The sequence below is a fragment of the Berghia stephanieae genome, chromosome 11 (genome assembly GCF_034508935.2).
Source record: "Berghia stephanieae isolate SIO BIC M18660-M18661 chromosome 11, UCSD_Bste_1.3, whole genome shotgun sequence".
NCBI classification, from domain to species: Eukaryota; Metazoa; Mollusca; class Gastropoda; order Nudibranchia; family Aeolidiidae; genus Berghia; species Berghia stephanieae.
The window spans coordinates 4,260,515-4,278,839 of NC_088370.1; the positions used below are offsets into that span (position 1 = coordinate 4,260,515).

Consider the following 18,325-nt stretch of genomic DNA (forward strand, 5'->3'; position numbering starts at 1 on the left):
CAGCACTGTATCATCGTAAGGTGAGCAATTGGGGTGGGCCGAGTTTCTTGTTTAAAGAAAAAAAATTCTTGATAATTCAGGCATCTGCAGCACTGTATCATCGTAAGGTGAGCAATTGGGGTGGGCCGAGTTTCTTGCTTAAAGAAAAAAAAATGGGATGCTGAAAATAGGGTTCAATCAAGATCCTCTGCATAAGTGCAATCAATGTCTTATCTACTCAGCCATCTTCCTTTTTTGTTTGGTGAGTATTTTAAGTCAGAGGAACTAATGTTTAGGTCTTTTTACATTCAATGTCTCATTAAATGCAAGGTGTTCTTACTATAGTTAAACAGTGATGAAAAGGGAAAAAAAATGGGAAAAAGTGGGGACGGGGGGAAGAAACAAAAAGAGAAAGGAATATAATTAGGGGAAAAAAAGAAGGGGTGAGGGGGGGGGGGGGGGAAGGGAAGAAACAAAATGAGAAAGGAATATAAATGATGTGAAAGTAAGCAGTGAAAAAACTGATCAACAAAAAATTCTTCAAAACAATACTATAGACAGTTACAGGGGTGTTAATCCCTACCCTTCAGCAGACGACTGCAGCAAAACCACCTTCCATATGTTGGAAACGACCAGCTGTGAGGCGTTGTGGGGTTTTGCCTCTGGCATCTGCACGGTGACGGGTTCACTCTCCAACAACTGGAACTGAGCGCAAGTCAGGAAATCGCACAGCATGTCATCATAATACTGTAGAAGACACTGGACCTGAAAGGAAAGAATTCAAAGTCCTAAAGAAATATCGATTATGGAGAGAGAGAGAGAGAGGGAGAGAGAGAGAGAGAGAGAGAGAGAGAGAGAGAGAGAGAGAGAGAGAGGGGGATCACTCTACTAGAAAAAGAAAAAAAACCCAAAAAACTGAAAGAAACAAGAAAAACGAAAAGGAAAGAGAGAGAAATTAAAAAGCCGATAGGCACTACCTATAATAGCGAAAAAATTATCTAGACTCATTTGTCCCATCCCCATCTCTTTCAACCACTGACATCTGTTGCCAATCCTTCTAGGCTGACGACACAAAAAAAGGAGCATCCTCAAAATTCAAGCAACTGAGCACAGGTGTCAAAATTTGTGACATAAGACATAATGGCAATTTTACGAACTTTCAGAGGAAAATGTTTGACATCTCTGAGAAATTCCCAAAATCCTGGATGATAGAATGATACCATGATAGAATGATAAAACGATATAATGATAAAATGAGAGAATGATAGAATGAGAGAATGATAAAATGACAGAATGAGAGAATAATAGAATGAGAGAATGATAAAATGAGAGAATGATAGAATGAGAGAATGCTAGAATGAGAGAATGATAGAATGACAGAATGAGAGAATGATAGAATGAGAGAATGATAGAATGAGAGAATGATAGAATGATAGAATGAGAGAATGATAGAATGAGAGAATGATAGAATGAGAGAATGATAGAATGAGAGAATGTTAAATTAAAAGATGCTAACTTTTGTCTGTCCATTTGTTGTGGAGTCATTGGATGATGACGTTTGTGAGTTTATAATGGAGGTGAGTCCAAAAGGCACGGGGGTAAGGTGCACGTTGGTGATCACACGAGGCTGTGGATACTTCCATAACATGTAACCATCACTGTTATTGTTGTTGTCATGGTTACCGTTGATGTTGTGGCTGCTAAAGACTATTTGATTGGCTTCAGGTTCCAAGATGACGCCCTCTGAGTTGAAAACAAAACCAAATCATTAGTCAAAGTAGGATTGTGTGATGCTTATCACCTCAATACGCTTCAACAGTCGTAATGTCACTTCCCTCGTAATGACGCATGGTAACTTAGTAACTGGCTCTAAACTATCGGAACAATGGCGACGCCTTTATGAAATATTTCTCAGACTAGCATTAAAGCGTATCCAGAGGGAAAAAAAACATTATAAATCTGATCATGCTTTGACTTTTACATATTCTGATTACAAGACATATGAAAAGTTCAAGCCAGCATGAAGAATAAAAAGTACCGATTTTCTTTGTTTAGAACCACGATGGCCACCGTTGCTGGGCGACGTGACGTCAGACTATTGAATCCAATAGGCAAATGTTACCTGACACTATAAATGATAAGGTTATGTATTACTCCCCTTTGTATTATTTGTATTATAGTGCGGCTATGTGGTCTAGTGGTATGACACTCGCTTTCGGATAGGAAGGTCCTGGATTCAAGCCTCACTCGCAGCATAGTTGAGTCCTTGGAAAAGACTCTTTACTCACATTTTCTCACCGGACTCAGGTGTAAAATGAGTACCTGGCCGTTAACAGTGTTGTCTGTCCGAAAAAAATTGTATTTTCGCCCAACAGGCATTATGTCTCGTTCTTCATGTTACATGTTGCTGTTGGCCTGGGACCCATTGTAAAGTGCTTTGAGCACGTTTAGTGGATATTGCGTTATATAAAAGCTATGTAAAAAAAAAAATTATTTAAACGACTTGACAAGTTATGATGTCCAAATTCAATACAAGTTCAGTTTGGTGCAGAGAACGGAAAATTATTTTAAAAGATGAAGGTCAGCAGTCACTAACTTTTCAATAAATGGCCACTTATTTTCACCTTCAATATAAATTGTTGAAGTTAATTACTCAATTACATTGTAAGTGGTCTTTAATGCAGTTTAAGCTTAACTTGTTTATTCGTATTAGAAACTACAAAGGGAATTGAATAATTTAAATTTTTGACTTTTGCAGCTTAAGAAACAACATTCATTCATTCTCCTCAATAAATTCAATGAACGATATAACTGTTACTAGTTTCTTTTTAATAATGGGTGAAGCTGCTGTTTTGACTATCTAAAATAATGAATAAAATATATATGATACAAATTATGATAAGAAAGAAAATTTGGTCACGCCTTCGAAAGTAAAAAAATACCTGGTTCTTCTAAGTATTCAAATCCCCCTCGTCTGAGATCGTCATAACTTTGGTCTTCAATGAAATCGTTTTTAAAATAAGACTGTGCCCCTGAGGTTTTGTCCTTGTCAGGTTTGGATGACTCTAGGTTGACGGAGGCATCTTTGGTGTTAGAGTTCGAGGTCAATGTTTTTTCTAGTAAGGTCTGGGCAAGGAAGAGAGGTTTGGGGGGAGATGAATAATGGTGTTAGAGTACGTGATTAAATATATAATAATATACATGAAAGCATGCCCTGATTTGGACAATGCTGATGGTGGCAATGGGAATTATTATAATGTTATAATGATGATGGTGGTGAGAATAATGATGATGATGATGATGATGAGGAGGAGGAGGAGGAGGAGGAGGATGATAATGGTGATGATGATGATGAGGAGGAAGAGGAAGAGGATGATAATGGTGATGATGATGATGATGATGATGATGATGATGATGATGATGATGATGATGATGATGATGATGATGATGACGATTGTGAAAATAACCTAAGGAAAGAAATCCAATGATGTGCATCAATACTAAACCAACCAACCTGGTACAGAGTTGCCATCCTTGATGACAACTCAGTCAGACAAAAGACGTGTTCCTGGCCAAACTTCAACATCAACAGCCCTGTCTCCAACACCACAAGAACCTGATGATAGGACCAAACATTGTCTTCAAAATAATCATAAATCATAAATGAAATTCCCTTTTACCATCCATTTTAAGGGACAGCGTGGCTCAGCTGTACAGTCTTTGCTTCATACCCAAAAGGTACCGAGTTCGATCGCCCGCCGCTGCGCTGTGTGGCTTTGAGCAAGACACCTCGCCCTAGCTCAATATGCAGTGCTGCACTGCGCCTGACGCCTGGGTTATTCCATTCTTCTCTTGGAATAGACCCTAGAGACAAATTTCCCATATGGGATGAATAAAGGAAATTTAATTTTTAATTAAAAAAAAAATTTTAAGGGAATTATTTTGTAAAGGCCATATCACAAGAAAAAGCTGAGATAACCAAGTAGTCAGCCCCATTGCACTGCCACAAAGTGAGCGAGAGGGTTTAAATTTCTTGCTCAAGGAAAAAAAGAAAGAGATGCCGATAGCAGGGCTTGAACCCAGGTTTCCTGGGTGGAAGGTCCAATGCCTTATCTGCATGGCTACCTCACCTCCTAATGTATGTTGTGATAGAAATAGTTAAGATGAATTTATATAGAGCTGGCAAATTCATATGTGATTTGCTCTTAGCGCTTAAATTTGAACCAACAAACTAAAACAATGAAAACAAAATATCTTGAACACATTCAGATTGTTTAATAATTTAGAACATTCCACAGCACAGAGTAAAGCTTTGTTATAAAATGTAAATTTTTTTTCTCCCAATTTAATGACGTAAATTTGTTACAGGAAATGGAAAAATATGCAAATTTTCGATCTGATCAATAAAGAAAAGGAATTTGTTGCTTTAAAATGGTCAGGCATAAATTTAACGATCTCACAGACTATCCATATGGTGAGAGAAAACCAAAAACAATCGACTTTTACCTGAGGCAGTGTATGATTTGATGAGGTGGAAATCCAAGTCAGTGAACTTTCCACATTGACAGCTAATGGACCAATCAGATTGCTGGATTTTTTCTCATAGTTCAGTTTGATCCCTGCATCCTTCATTTGGGCAAATCCGACAAAGGATGGGTAGTTGTCTGGAGAAAGCGTAATTGCAAAATAAATAATTTGGTACTCAGAGAATGACATTTGTTTAAAATTTATTTTGCACTTCTGTGTTCTTTTATTCATGGGATCTACGTGCGGCTATGCAGTTTAGTGGTATGACATTCACTTTCAGATCGGAAGGTCCTGGGTTCCAGCCTGGCTCAGTGCATAGTTGAGTCCTGGAGAAGGCTCTTTACTCACATTCTCTCACTGTACTCAGGTGTAAAATGAGTACCTGGCCGTTAACAGCGTTGTCTCTGTCCAAAAAAATTGTAATATCGCCTAACAGGCTTCATGTACCGTCCTACATGTTAAATTTTGCTGTTGGTCAGGGACCCCTTGTAAAGCGCTTTGAGCATGTTTAGTGGATATTGCGCTATATAAAAGATCAATATTTTTTTATTGTTTTTACTCCAAGTATTCATATTGACGAGTCTGATAACTCAAATTGTAATGGAAATACTCTCGAATCGATGTGATTTATTGTCCTTCATAATATCAACTTATGCCAATATTTTGTCTAGTGCTGTTTTATAGACACTTTTTTCAGATCTTTGTTTTCAACCAGTGCTTGCTCCCTAATTTCTTAATTTGATATTTTCAAAAATAAAAATAGAGCTTATCTAATGTTTCATTCTCGTGTTCAATGTCAGCACTAAGGTAAATTCAGCTTGCATGGGGCCTGTGTATTTTCTTTCTTTTTTTTAGATGGACCTTAAATATACAAATAGTCCCGAGACCAATAAAGAATATTTTTTTTTCTTCTAGAGGCAGAACCAGAAACTTTATATGATTGTTTACAGAATTCTCTCCTGTTGAGAAAATAATGGCCTACCATTTCCTGTATTATCCACATCCACAGCCATGTCAAATCCCTCCAAACTGGCAACAACTCCTACTGCTGGCGATGACTCTGTTTCAGCTCCTCCTCCTCCTCCATCTCCTGTTTCCAAGACAATCACCAATTGGGATGTGGACAATTCTACTCTATCCACTGTTGATAAAACACTCAATCCTGGACGATATATTCAAAAATATTAATATAAATATATAATATGTAAAATCAGACAATGCATTTTCCCAGTTTCACCATATAAATCATGAATTTCAAAATGCTTCAAAATGTATTCCCCTAGTGTGCTGCGTGAAACCAAGTTTCCATTTATGCAATACTAGATGCCTAAAGGATATCCTTCTTTAATATTTGTACAAGCATTCTAGGAGCATCCGTCACTGACTATGGCCAGATACTAAACCAATCCTGAGTTGAAAGGCATAATGTGACGGAATGCCATGGGTGTTCATTTACGATCAATGTCACCCATCTGGCCATACTCACTGACTATGCTCAACATCAATTGACTTTCCTAAAAGATGAAAATGATCAACATCACTTGATTTTGCTACTGGATGACTATGCCGAACATCACTTGGCTTTGCTACAAGATGAGACAATGTACCCCTTGGCCACCAATGAAAATCATAATTTAAAGATATCTATTGACGAGAACTAAATTAAATCACTTAATGACTAAAGGACAAGTTTCATCCAAGTACTACAAGGTCACTACAATTGTGAATAGATCAAACAATATGACTCATACCATGAAAGACTGCAACAAAACAAAACAAATTTTTAAAAAAATTTTTTAAAAGGAGCAGAAGCTTCTCAAAATGCCAACAAAGTGGGAACCTAGTAGCTTTGTGTAGCAGCCTAAAATGTCGAATATAAATAATTATAATCTATTTTATTCTTCTCCTACTTTTGTTGGATCTTCAGTGGAAAATATAGGAGGGTAATTGAAGCTGCAACATGAAAACATATCAGATACCCATTGCAACCTCAATATAAATATGAAAATGGAGATGGGTCGGGCAATCCAAAAATATGATTTATTAAAAAAAAAACAACAAACAATCCAAAAATATGATTTATAAAAAAAACAAAAAAAAAAAACAAACAAAATTAGAATACGTTACTTATAGTTTGAGTTAAGTTTTGGAATTTTAACAGCACCTGCAAAATTAAAAAAAAAAACAAACAAACAAAATATTTGAGCATTTATACAGAACATATCCTCTAGATATGCTCAAAGCGCTTTACATCAGGTCCCAAGCCAACAGCAACACTTAAGAGGTTGTTGTATGAGACATTACACCAGTGAGGCGATATTACAATTTTTTTCAGAAAGACAATGCTGTTAAGTGCCAGACATTCATTTTACACTTGAGTACGGTGAGAGAATGAGAGTAAAAAGATTTTTCCAAGGACTCAACTATGAGCTGCTCAGACTGGGACTCGAACCCTACACCTTCCAAAGGCGAGTGTGATACCACTAGACAACATGGCTGCACACAATTGCCATTTAAGCAACTAGTACTAAAATAAAGAGCTTTTTATAAAGCGTAATATCCACTAAACGTGCTCAAAGCGCTTTACAAGGGGTCCCTCGGTAAAAAGCAACATGTAACATTTAGGATGGGACATGATGCCTGTAATGCGATATTTTTTCAGACAGAGACAACGCTGTTATCGGCCAGGTACTCATTAACACCTAAATAAAGTGAGAGAATGTGAGTAAAGAGCCTTCTCCAAGGACTCAACTATGCGCCGAGCGAGGCTCGAACCCAGGACCTTCCGATCTGAAAGCGAGTGTCATACCACGAGACCGCATAGCCGCATACTACAAACACTGGTGTATTACCTTGTGCAGTTCCCTCATCCTGATTTGGTCCCTTCTTTTCTTTCACAAAAGTAGATCCAGTGGAAGTGGAGGACGGTGTCGATGCCACACCAGTGCCGTGACAAGATGAGTCTGAAGTATGCGGCTTAGAATCTAAGACTGCCACAAGCTCCATGGCGAAGGTAACTGTCTGCTCTATGGCCAGCTGGCTGACCTTTAACCTCAGTGGTCTCTCCAAACGAAGACTAGCAGTGTCTGGGGTAATCAAGTGAAAGAATTGATAAATAAACCATTGTGTTTCAAAGTGCACAAATATTTTTACGGATTGCATGCAATTTTGTTAGCATGCATTAGAGGCTTGGGGAATAACCAGAGTGAACGAACAAATTAATTCCTTTTTTTCCCAAGTACAATAGGTTTATGGATCTCGCCCCAACAACTTGAGAAATTCTGACAGTTTTGAGAAATTCAGCTGTCAATTAGAAAACTTTTGGCACAGAAGGACATAATTATTGTAACACAGAAGAGCCATAACCTAACGCCATCCCACATCACACAAATGTTTCGTCTATCTTCAGCGTTGAAGCTGCAACAGTATGGATTAGATTGGATTGATTGGAAAGTATGATTTGCATTGAACACAGTAGAACCATGGTATCTTTTCTTTGGAAAAATACCAAACACATAAAATTATAACAAAAATAAAATTCAAGACAGCTAATTTCGTTTCCATAATTCTATCTTCTTTGGCATTCACTGATTACTCATTTCGACAATTTAGTAGGGGAGGGCATCCGGGTCACCAAAAGATCACCGATGCTTTAGATTTTGAGAAGTCAGGTCATCGAGTATTGAGAAGGTAGCGACCTCGACTTAGGTCTCGATGCTTTTCTCGTCTCGAGAATCTCGGTCATCGATGCTTCTCGTATTGAGTCCCGAGTCTCGAGACTATACTGCGCGAGCGACGCACACGTTACTAATAATGTGTACTGTCTGCATTGTTCACCCCTCTCTCGTCGGCGATGAGTGGCGATGATTTGAGCGAAGCTCGAGACTTTTTTGCGTCTCGATGCTTTTTTGAGTCTTGAGACTCAAAAAAGTCTCGAGCATCGCTCAAGTCATCGGTGCTTTCATTCAATACCTAGTCATTGGTATTGGGTATTGACGTTATATCATATTTTAAACAGCTAACAAAACACAAACGTCGTAAATAGATCAAAATGGTTATAGGTATCAATGTTTTATTATTATACAGAGTGAATTTATTTAATGTATTTTAAGTTTTAATACAAAAAAGCCATCCAAAGCTCAGTTGAAGTGCTTTTTCTCGGGAATTCCCGACTTTTCCTTGGTCATCGATATCGGGAAGTTTTGAGTGTTGGTGGCCGATGACTTGAGGTATCATCGAGACTTCCGCTCGACTCTACAATTTAGTCCTGATCACTCAATTGGTAGAGCACACTAAAAGTTGAGAAAGATTGAGCTTTTTATATAGCGCAATATCCACTAAACATGCTCAAAGCGCTTTACAAGGAGTCCCTGGCCAACAGCAACATGCAACATGTAAGACGGGACATAACGCCTGTTAGGCGATATTACAATTTTTTCGGACAGAGACAATGCTGTCAACGGCCAGGTAATCATTTTACACTTGAGTACGGTGAGAGAATGTGGGTCAAGGACTCAACTATGCGCCGAGCGAGGCTCGAACCCAGGGCCTTCCAATCCGAAAGTGAGTGTCATACTGCTAGACCACACAGCCGCACTTTCTGACCCTTAAGTGATTGGGCAGCTGGGTCTGTTTGGTTTGTTGAAAAAAGTACTTTGAGACAGACCAGACAAGTGTCCTATCTAACTCTACAAAATATTTATGGGTATAAACTGGAAAAAAAAAGAAAAGAAAGAAAAATGAAGGAATCAAATTCTTAAAAAAATACGACTGAGAATTGACCCTCAGCCCTCTTGAAATTCAATCTCTTATCCCTATGATGTCCATATCTATATCGAATTTGAACTCACTGGGTTTCCCATGCTCCTGGTCCATCCTGACTGTAAACAAAGATGGCGGTATGCCAGTGTAGGGATGGGGCATGCCTGCTCTTGTCTCCAGCCAGTGGACGTTGTAATCGGCGCAGTCTGGGATCATGTGATATTCTTCCACTGAAATATAATAAAAATAAAACAAATATCACAAATGTGGCCCATCACACCAGTCTGGTTTTAAGCTCGATTGAACTACACGAAGAAAATCGACTTAAATTGAGCTTTTATATAGCGCAATAGCCACTAAACATGCTCAAAGTGATTTACAAGGGGTCCCCGGCCAACAGCAACACTTAACATGTAGGACGTGACATGACGCCTGTTAGGAGATATTACAATTTTTTCGGACAGAGATAATGCTAATAACGGCCAGATACTCGTTTTACACCTGATAACAGTGGGAGCGTGTCACACCACAAGACCACATAGCTGCACAATTAAGTAGACTTAAAAGTCAAAATGATCACACTAGGAAATTCAAGTTCTTAAAAGTTTCATAAATAAGACTCAATCTCATTCAGATCTGCCTAGTATTAGGAAAAATTCCTAGAATTACAATTGTTTGGCTCCAACTGTCGAGCTGCAAATGTGTCTTTGACTCTAAATCTAACTGAAAAAGGAATGTGTCATTCCAGATAACCTATACTAGGACTTAGAAGTTTTTGATCATGCTTAGGGCAAATTATAATTTGCAAAGCTATTTGTAAAAAAAAGGAGATCTGAAAAAGTGCAGTAACTATTGGACCATACGTCTTATTAGCCACCCAAGTAAAATACTTCTGCTAATTATATTAATCAGAATTAAACAAAAAACCAAAGGTATCCTGGCAGAGCAAGTGGGTTTTCGAGCTGGAAGGAGCAATGTACAACGTCTTCAATAACAGAATTCTGACAGAAAAATTCCCTCAACACCTAAAAGAACTATATCACAATTTCATAGACTACCAGAAAGCATTTGACAGGGTATGGCATGACGGTTTGTGGGATACACTACGCTTTTATGGTTTTGAAGAGGGTCTAATCCAAATAATCGAAGCACTCTATAGTACAGCATCAAGCAGTTCTCAACAATGAGCTTGGTGAGTTCTTCCGGACAAATGTGGGCATCAGACAAGGCTGCATACTCTCCCCAATGCTCTTCAACGTGTTCCTAGAGAAAATTATGAGCGAAGCTCTCAAAAATCATCAAACCTCTATATTAATTGGTGGACGGAAACTGTGTAATTTGTGTTTTGCTGATGACATAGACCTAACGGCTGAAAGTGTGCAGAACACAGAACCAATAAAGACGTACAAGATCGTGCAGGATGACAGGAACCCCTCATCACCACAGTTAGAAAAAGGAAACTAATGGTTTGGCCACAATATAAAGCATGAAGGTTTGTGCAGAATGGTGATGGAAAGAATAAAAAGAAGAGGAATCTAAGGAAAGTTTGGATGGACAATATCAAGCAATGGACAGGAACGAAGATGAAGGGTCGAATGGCAGAAAGTGGTGGATAGATCTGCATCCCGTGTATCCCCTGGCGATCATGGGATTAATGAATCAATGAAAAAAAAGCTGTTTTTATGGTGACCTTTCTTTTTTACTTTGGAAACTACAAATTTCTGAAATTTCAATTAGGCAGCTCTGCTCTTTAATGTCGGCATTTATTTCAAGCCAAATTTGATAAGTAAAGCTCACAATTGAATTTTAAAAGTAAGATTTACTTGACATAATACCTCTTTGAGACAATTGGTCACCATCAAATCAGATTCAATCTTAAAATGTTGCAGCTATTTAATGTGAATGAAAACAATCAAGATTTGTGTGCATGGTGTCGGCAGATAAGACATATTAATACTGTTCAGGTGTTCCAGTTATGAGCAATTTTGACTAGCACTCTAGCAGCACATCATTGCTGCCTATAGCCAGGTACTCATTCGTACCTGAATTAAGAGGGGTATTGTAAAAATAAGGGGAAAGAAGACAGCAAGTAACATCCTGCCCACGATGGGAGATCAGGAACCCCATCTAGGCTTCAATCATTCGTTACAACCTTACCAGGTGCCAGGTGACTGTCAGATGCCCCTTTGACTAACAGGTCGTAACAGGCCATTTCAAACTTGTTGTGTTTTCCACTGGCCACGATACAATGGGGCTGAGTCATGTAGATGTAGACAAAAGGCAACATGCACGCACTTCCCGACTCCAGGGTCTTCTGAAGATTCTGGGTGTTTTCCACTGATGCTTGCTGAAAATCAAATCACAACAATTGAAACAATATTAACTCTCTTCTTACCAGCCATTTTCAGGATTTTCCCCAAAACTTCACAAACTAACACAAAATTAGATTTTTTATCACTCAAACACAATAGCAGTAAGTTCTTGCGATACAAAATTTCTTTAGCAAAACATGCTCTACAACTTACTGTTCATTTTCTTTAAATTTTATGATGTACCCAAGAAATTTGAATAAGAAAAATGTTGATTGTATCGTAACGAATGTGACGATTTTCCTATAGTTGGTAAGGAGAGAGAGGGTTAAAGAAAAAATAATATATTACTTTCGATTTGGATCAAATGATGACGAGGTTGAGTTTTTACATCTTAATGGACTAAATTCATGAGCTCTGACTACATTCAAGAGACAACATACCCCAACTTGATAGCTTAAATCTTTATAAAGTAAAAAATTACAGATTCAAAGAACTTGTGCTTGAAAATTTTTTTTAAAAACTTGATATTTTATATAGCGCAATATCCACTAAACGTGCTCAAAGTGCTATACAAGGGGTCCCTAGCCAACAGCAACACGTAACATGTAGGACTGACATGACGCCTGTTAGGCGATATTTTTTCGGACAGAGACAACGCTGTTAACCGCCAGGTACTCATTTTACACCTGAGTACGGTGAGAGAATATGAGTAAAGAGCCTTTTCCAAGGACTCAACTATGCGCTGAGTGAGGCTTGGACCCAGGACCTTCCGATCCAAAAGCGAGAGTCATACCACAAGACCACAAAGAACAAAACTTAAAGCTCTATTGGTGTTAGTTTTTCTCAAAATGTCGGACCGTTCATTTGGAAATCTCTTCCCCGTCATTTTGCTGAGCAAACAATATTGATAAATTATAAGAAAATGCTCAAAACTCACCTTTTTAAATAGTTTGTGTCTTAACTGATTGAAAAAAAAAAATAATTGTATATTCTTTAACACATGTAGTTCTCACCCAATGTTGACTGGGGGGGTTTTGTTTGAGTGAAATTGTGAACGTGGCGTATGTTGAATGTTGTCTTGAATGTTATGCCTAAAAGGCCAACTGTGTTTGTAAAGCCCTTTTTTTTTATGTCTCTTTTTTTTTTTTTTTTTGGACGATGGTTGGGGTGGGGGTGTGAGATGATAATGATTTATCCCATTGAAAACACATTGATCGAAAAATTATCTGTTCATATATATTTACAAACCATCGTAACTATGTATATTCTCTAAATATTTTAAAGACATACAAATGATTTTTTTTTTCTTTATTTTGTTATGAAGTTATTTTAATAATGATGATGATGATGATGAATTGTAATTCATCATCATCATTATTATTTAAACAACTTCATTTCAATTTCTTAACACAAATAAATAATCAATGAGGTACCAAAAATGCATTATCTGCTTTAAAGACAATTTATATACAATGAGACTACAATAAAAACATAATAGGCTATGGATTAAACCGAGGTCCTCATTTTAGCAGGTCTGATAACCGAATGTAATTATGGGCCTGATTTAACATTGTTGTAATGGACTATATTTTGCATCGGTTTGAGAGTTATTTCCATTACAAAAATAAGACCAAATAATTTGGGTTAATTACAAAAATAAGACCAAATAATTTGGGTTATCAGACCTGCAAATAAGTACATGTCAGATTTAATCATTTACTGAACAAAATAAAGAAGAAAAAAATACATTTGTATGTCATAAAAATATTAATAAAAAATACATAGTTACGATGGTTTGTAGATATATGTAAACACATATAATTTTTCAATCAATGTGTTTTGAAAGGGATAAATCAGTATCATCTTGCAGCCCCCCACCCCTAACCGTCATCCAAAAAAAAAAAAAAAAAAAGAAACATAAAAGAAAAGAAAAAAAGAAACCCAAACAAACCCGCTTTGTCAAACAAATAAATTTCCGTTCCAAACATTTGTGAGTGGATCATAGCCAAACCAGTGATATCATTGGATTTTTTAAAATGACATTTAGGCTTAAATGTGTCCCTTCAAGGATGGTAAAGATTTTATGATATACCGAGATAGAAGCATTTTGTTTAAGGACAAATGGGGTATATTGCATTATAATTAAAAGGTTTTCCGTACATTATCTGGATGCCATTTTATACTATAATAGACCATTTTTCATTGACGATCATTCCTTCTATAGCATTGAAAGGGTTAACATGAAACAATAGCTTATTTGGCTTAGAACTGTTTAAAAAATGAGAGACTGAACATATGAAACATTGAAGACTTATGGGATAGACCACTTAAATTTTTTTTTTCTTTCTTTCTTTTTAATCTCAAGAATGAGAGACATCCAAAATTTGTCTTCATTTCGTTAGTTTACTATTATCATTATTTATTTGTTTATTTATCCATTTATTTATTAATTTCTTAAAATTTCAATTTTTACATCTTTAACATTTCCTGTGTATGCTTCATAAGGTAAAGTCCACTTTTTCTTACAGGTGTCTTTCATAATAATTAAATTGAAACTCAAATTCTACATAACCTTTCCTATTCACTCATTCTAAGCATACAGATCACCAAAAAAAAATCAAAAAATCGAAATGGTACCTTCATGAAATTAAATTCTGTGAATGGTTCATCATTGTAGTCTGAATCCTCCTCTTCTTCTGAAGCCTCTCCAGAAACAAAACTGCTTGTACTGCCATATCTAAGTCAAAGTTAGAAGGAAAAAAAAATTAGGTTAAAATTTTTAAAATATATCCTTCCGCCACGACATCATAAGATATTGTTACCAAGGCATTCCACATAGGAATATAGATAATTCATCAAACAAGATGTCTGATGTCAACAGGAATCACCCATGTTGTCCAAGTGAGCAAATTGGGGGTTAATAATCTTGCCCAAGGAAGACCTTCTGGGTCATAGTGCAATGCCTTAACCACTCACCCACTTCACCCCCCCCCCCCCCCCTCTCTAAGTTAAAATTAAAAGGAAAGAAAAAGTAGGTTACACATTTCTAAAGAGTTTTGAGATTCATATGGCTGAGTGGATAATGCACGCAGGCAGGGGAACTGTGTTCAAGTCCTTTTGTCTGCATCTCTTTTTTCCAATGAGCAACAACAAAGAGCCACTTTTGCTCAATTTATGGAGTTGCACGATATCTCAAAGCAAAGTTTGATGCACGTTTCATTCTGGATATTAAGATTGAGATCTAAGGATTTGTTTCATGAATTACAAATTTAAACAAAAAACAATCAAAGCTGATCTTAAAAAATGACCAATGTAAGCATGAGCTTGAACATTTATATAGCACAAGATCTAATAAATGTGCTCAAAGTATTTTGCAAAGGAGACATTGGAAAACAATTTTTTTTTTCAAATAATGTAGAAAAAAAAAAAAAGAAAAGAAAAAAAAAAACATCTCAAAAATCATCCTGACTCGAGGCTTGTATTTTACCTGGTACCGTTTCTTTTACACACGTTTTCAGATCTTTATCTTTCATAAAGCTGTTCCCTGATTTGTCACTTTAACTCACTCAATCCTAGAAATTTTTGCATTTTTTCGAAATTGGAAAAAATGTATGAAAAATGAGCATGTACATAGATAATTTTATTCAACTACTATTAACATGTAAAAACTAAAAACATTAGCTTTGATACTACACCTATAATTTGTCTCAGAAAAATGTAATAAATAGACATGGGGTTAAAGTAACCCGGGTAAGCTATGGATAGAGTCGGTGTTAGGGTTGAGTGAGTTACAAGGTGTGCTTACCTATTCAATGGAATGGATTTCAGTCTCTGTTCCAAGTTATCTTTGGAAGGTGTCATGGTTGCAGGAGATGTCATTGTTGTGCTGGTCGTGACAGGAGTGGTTCTGGTGATGAGACCAGTTGGGGTGGCAGCGGAATGGGACGACTGATGTCGTACTCGCTGGCTGGACCGTCTCTCTTGGAATGATGGAAGTTCTTGAACTACATTTTTCTCTAGAATCTGGGGATGACATTTAAAAAAAAAAAAAATTAAAACGGTAAGAGGAGAAGAAAAAAACAATTTTATCTTTAATTTGTATTGTGTGATTTCCAACGACCATACATTCTTTTTTTCTTTTGTCCAATTAGTATTTTATAGTGTTTCTCTTTTGTATGATTTGGGCAAATAAAGAAATTTAAAAAATGAACAAAAAATGCCTGCAGAAAACAAAAATCTGAACTAAAAACATTTCTGTTCCAAAATCAAATTAAAAGATTTTTATCCTCATTTCTCTGTATTTTCACTATAAAATGCTTTGATTCTAATAATATTTTTACAAATTTACATCCAAACTTTGGTTAAATAAAGAATCAAATCATTGCTTTAAAAAATCTCCTTATACAAATTCAATTTGTATAAATGGCAGCTTTGCATACTGAATTTATTTTACTCTGTTCATTGTAGTTTCCTGTCAACATTATCTCTTAGGAATTAAAACTATTCAAATGTTTTAAAGCCTTCAAATTCTCCCTAAAGACTGTTTTGAATTATCTTTATTTTGAATGGATGTTCTAAAAAAGAGGGGTGGATGGTGCTGAATATAGAGTGTCCACCTGGAAAAAAGTTATTATTTTCTATTGTCTTTTGACACTTCTCTACTCATTTCATTTCATGGTTATCATAAAAAAAAAAAAAAAAAAAAATAGAGCTTTTATATAGCACAATATCCACAAATGTGCTAAAAGTGCTTTACAAAGTGTTCCTGACCAACAGCAACATGTAACAATTGGAACGAGACATAATGCCTGTTAGGCGATATTACTATTTTTTTCCCCGACAGAGACAACGCTGTTGGCGGCCAGGTCTTTTCCAAAGACTCAACTATATGCACAGCGAGGCTAGAACCCAGGACCTTCCGATTCGAAAGCGAGTGTTATACCACAAGGCCACACAGCTGCACAATTGCTTGCTACCCTTTAGATAGGACACTAGTCTATCGCATGCCTTTACATTTTTCTTAGTAAATCTAATCAAAATTACCTTATGAGTATAGACAGTGACAGAAATTCTCCCGGCTGTCATCAAAAGGTCAAAAATTAGAGAAGAAGAAACATCCTCTTTATTCTTCTTGTTCTTTCCATCCACCACATTTCCAATACGATGAACATTCTGTGAATCACCTACATCCGTCTTGCGACTAACAGCTTCCTTGACTGTTAACTCTTTCTTCCTCTTGATATCAGGATTGGTTGCCGATTTTCCCGATGTATGATGATGATGATGATGATGGTGATGTTGAGTTTGTTGGTGACTGCTTTCCCGATTGCCTTGTTGCTCCCCGATGGTCATGGTTGACACATCACTTTCCACACCGCTATCTCCCCCAGGAAGAATGTGATGCTGATAATGATACGGATGGTACTGGTGAAAATCAGATATTTTGTTTCCTCCTTTATCGTATCCAAACTCTTTTTTTAAATTACCATCACCCATGTTTGTCCCTTCTTGACTTTTACTCTCTGGAGATTTTATAGTGTCGTGATGGAGCTGATGCTTTGTCAAAGACGGGGATGATGATGGTGAAGAGGATGAGGATCTCATCGGATCTGAACTGTGGCTGAACTGAGAGGTGATGAGTGATAGGAGTTCAAATTGTCCATTGCTGAGGTATAGGTCAAGGTCAGAGGTCACATTGAGCTCAGCTGTTGTGCTACAGATGAGATGGGTCTGAAATATATAGTTAACGTTGTGAATCAAATTTAATTATAGAAAAGTAATCACTAAATCAGTTAAATATCAATATGCATTGAAATAAAGAGAAAGAGAAAGATAGATAGATAGATAGATAGATAGATAGAGAGAGAGAGAGAGAGAGAGAGAGAGAGAGAGAGAGAGAGAGAGAGAGAGAGAGAGAGAGAGAGAGAGAGATATCCTAATATATCCCACATCAAACTAACAGCATTCTTTAATCACAATGCAACTCTGAACATGTAGACTTTTTACACATCACAAATATGCAACATTGACTGGTTTAGGAAAAAAACCAACAAAACAAACGAAACAAAATAAATACAGTAAAACTTGTGCTCACCCGATTATTCAACTGGTCAAGATTTCTAGGTGTACAGTGTATGGGCGGAGCCACCACAAGAGTCACATCAAAGGCAGAGGCAAGTGGGGCCAACAAAATCTCTTTCCTTTCATTGCCAGAGCTAGAGGAGAAAAACAGAAAATGAAAAACAAAAACAGACAAAAAAACAAAACAAATTTCTTTACTGGATTGCAAAGCACTTCTGTTTATTTATTTGTTTATATACCTGGCAAATATAAACCTTTTAGCTGAGATAAGGGGCTAAAAGTAGTGATTAAGAAGGAAGCAAAATTGGGGAATAAAAAATGATATGAAAGTCTTGAATTTAGATCGTAAAATGGTAAGAAATCAACTTAGATGGTTTGAACGCTTAAATTACATGGACGTAAAACAGAAGGATTAATAACAGTATTTGTATCATGTATTTCAACAGATTCACCATAATTAATTCACAATACTTCATTTATATCCTCCGCATACCAAATGAATACCCAATTTCCATTTCATATAGTACAAACCATATATTAAGCGTCCTTTTTAGCACTAGCACTTTTTACATACACGGGTCACTGCTTGGGCTGTCCATCTTGGCATAATGAATGACCTATGAATGTTAAAGTGCTATACTGGACAACCCAATACTAATGAGGAA

At 36.7% G+C, this 18,325-nt stretch overlaps 1 protein-coding gene across 4 annotated transcripts in view; it reads right to left on the reverse strand.

The window, feature by feature from the left end:
* The window catches only part of LOC144956694 (intermembrane lipid transfer protein VPS13B-like), a 90,522-nt gene that overhangs the window by 40,456 nt on the left and 31,741 nt on the right, over positions 1-18,325 (reverse strand). For all 4 annotated transcript variants that reach the window (XM_078887353.1, XM_078887350.1, XM_078887352.1 and 1 more), the window contains exons 29-41: positions 17,674-17,794; positions 16,623-17,309; positions 15,385-15,602; positions 14,217-14,316; positions 11,425-11,614; positions 9,357-9,497; positions 7,359-7,592; positions 5,489-5,668; positions 4,486-4,643; positions 3,494-3,595; positions 2,922-3,105; positions 1,496-1,722; positions 563-744 (exon numbers count right to left, since the gene is read on the reverse strand). In XM_078887353.1, the coding sequence (XP_078743479.1) occupies positions 563-744; positions 1,496-1,722; positions 2,922-3,105; positions 3,494-3,595; positions 4,486-4,643; positions 5,489-5,668; positions 7,359-7,592; positions 9,357-9,497; positions 11,425-11,614; positions 14,217-14,316; positions 15,385-15,602; positions 16,623-17,309; positions 17,674-17,794 (2,724 nt within the window). The remainder of the gene's footprint in view (positions 1-562; positions 745-1,495; positions 1,723-2,921; positions 3,106-3,493; positions 3,596-4,485; positions 4,644-5,488; positions 5,669-7,358; positions 7,593-9,356; positions 9,498-11,424; positions 11,615-14,216; positions 14,317-15,384; positions 15,603-16,622; positions 17,310-17,673; positions 17,795-18,325) is intronic.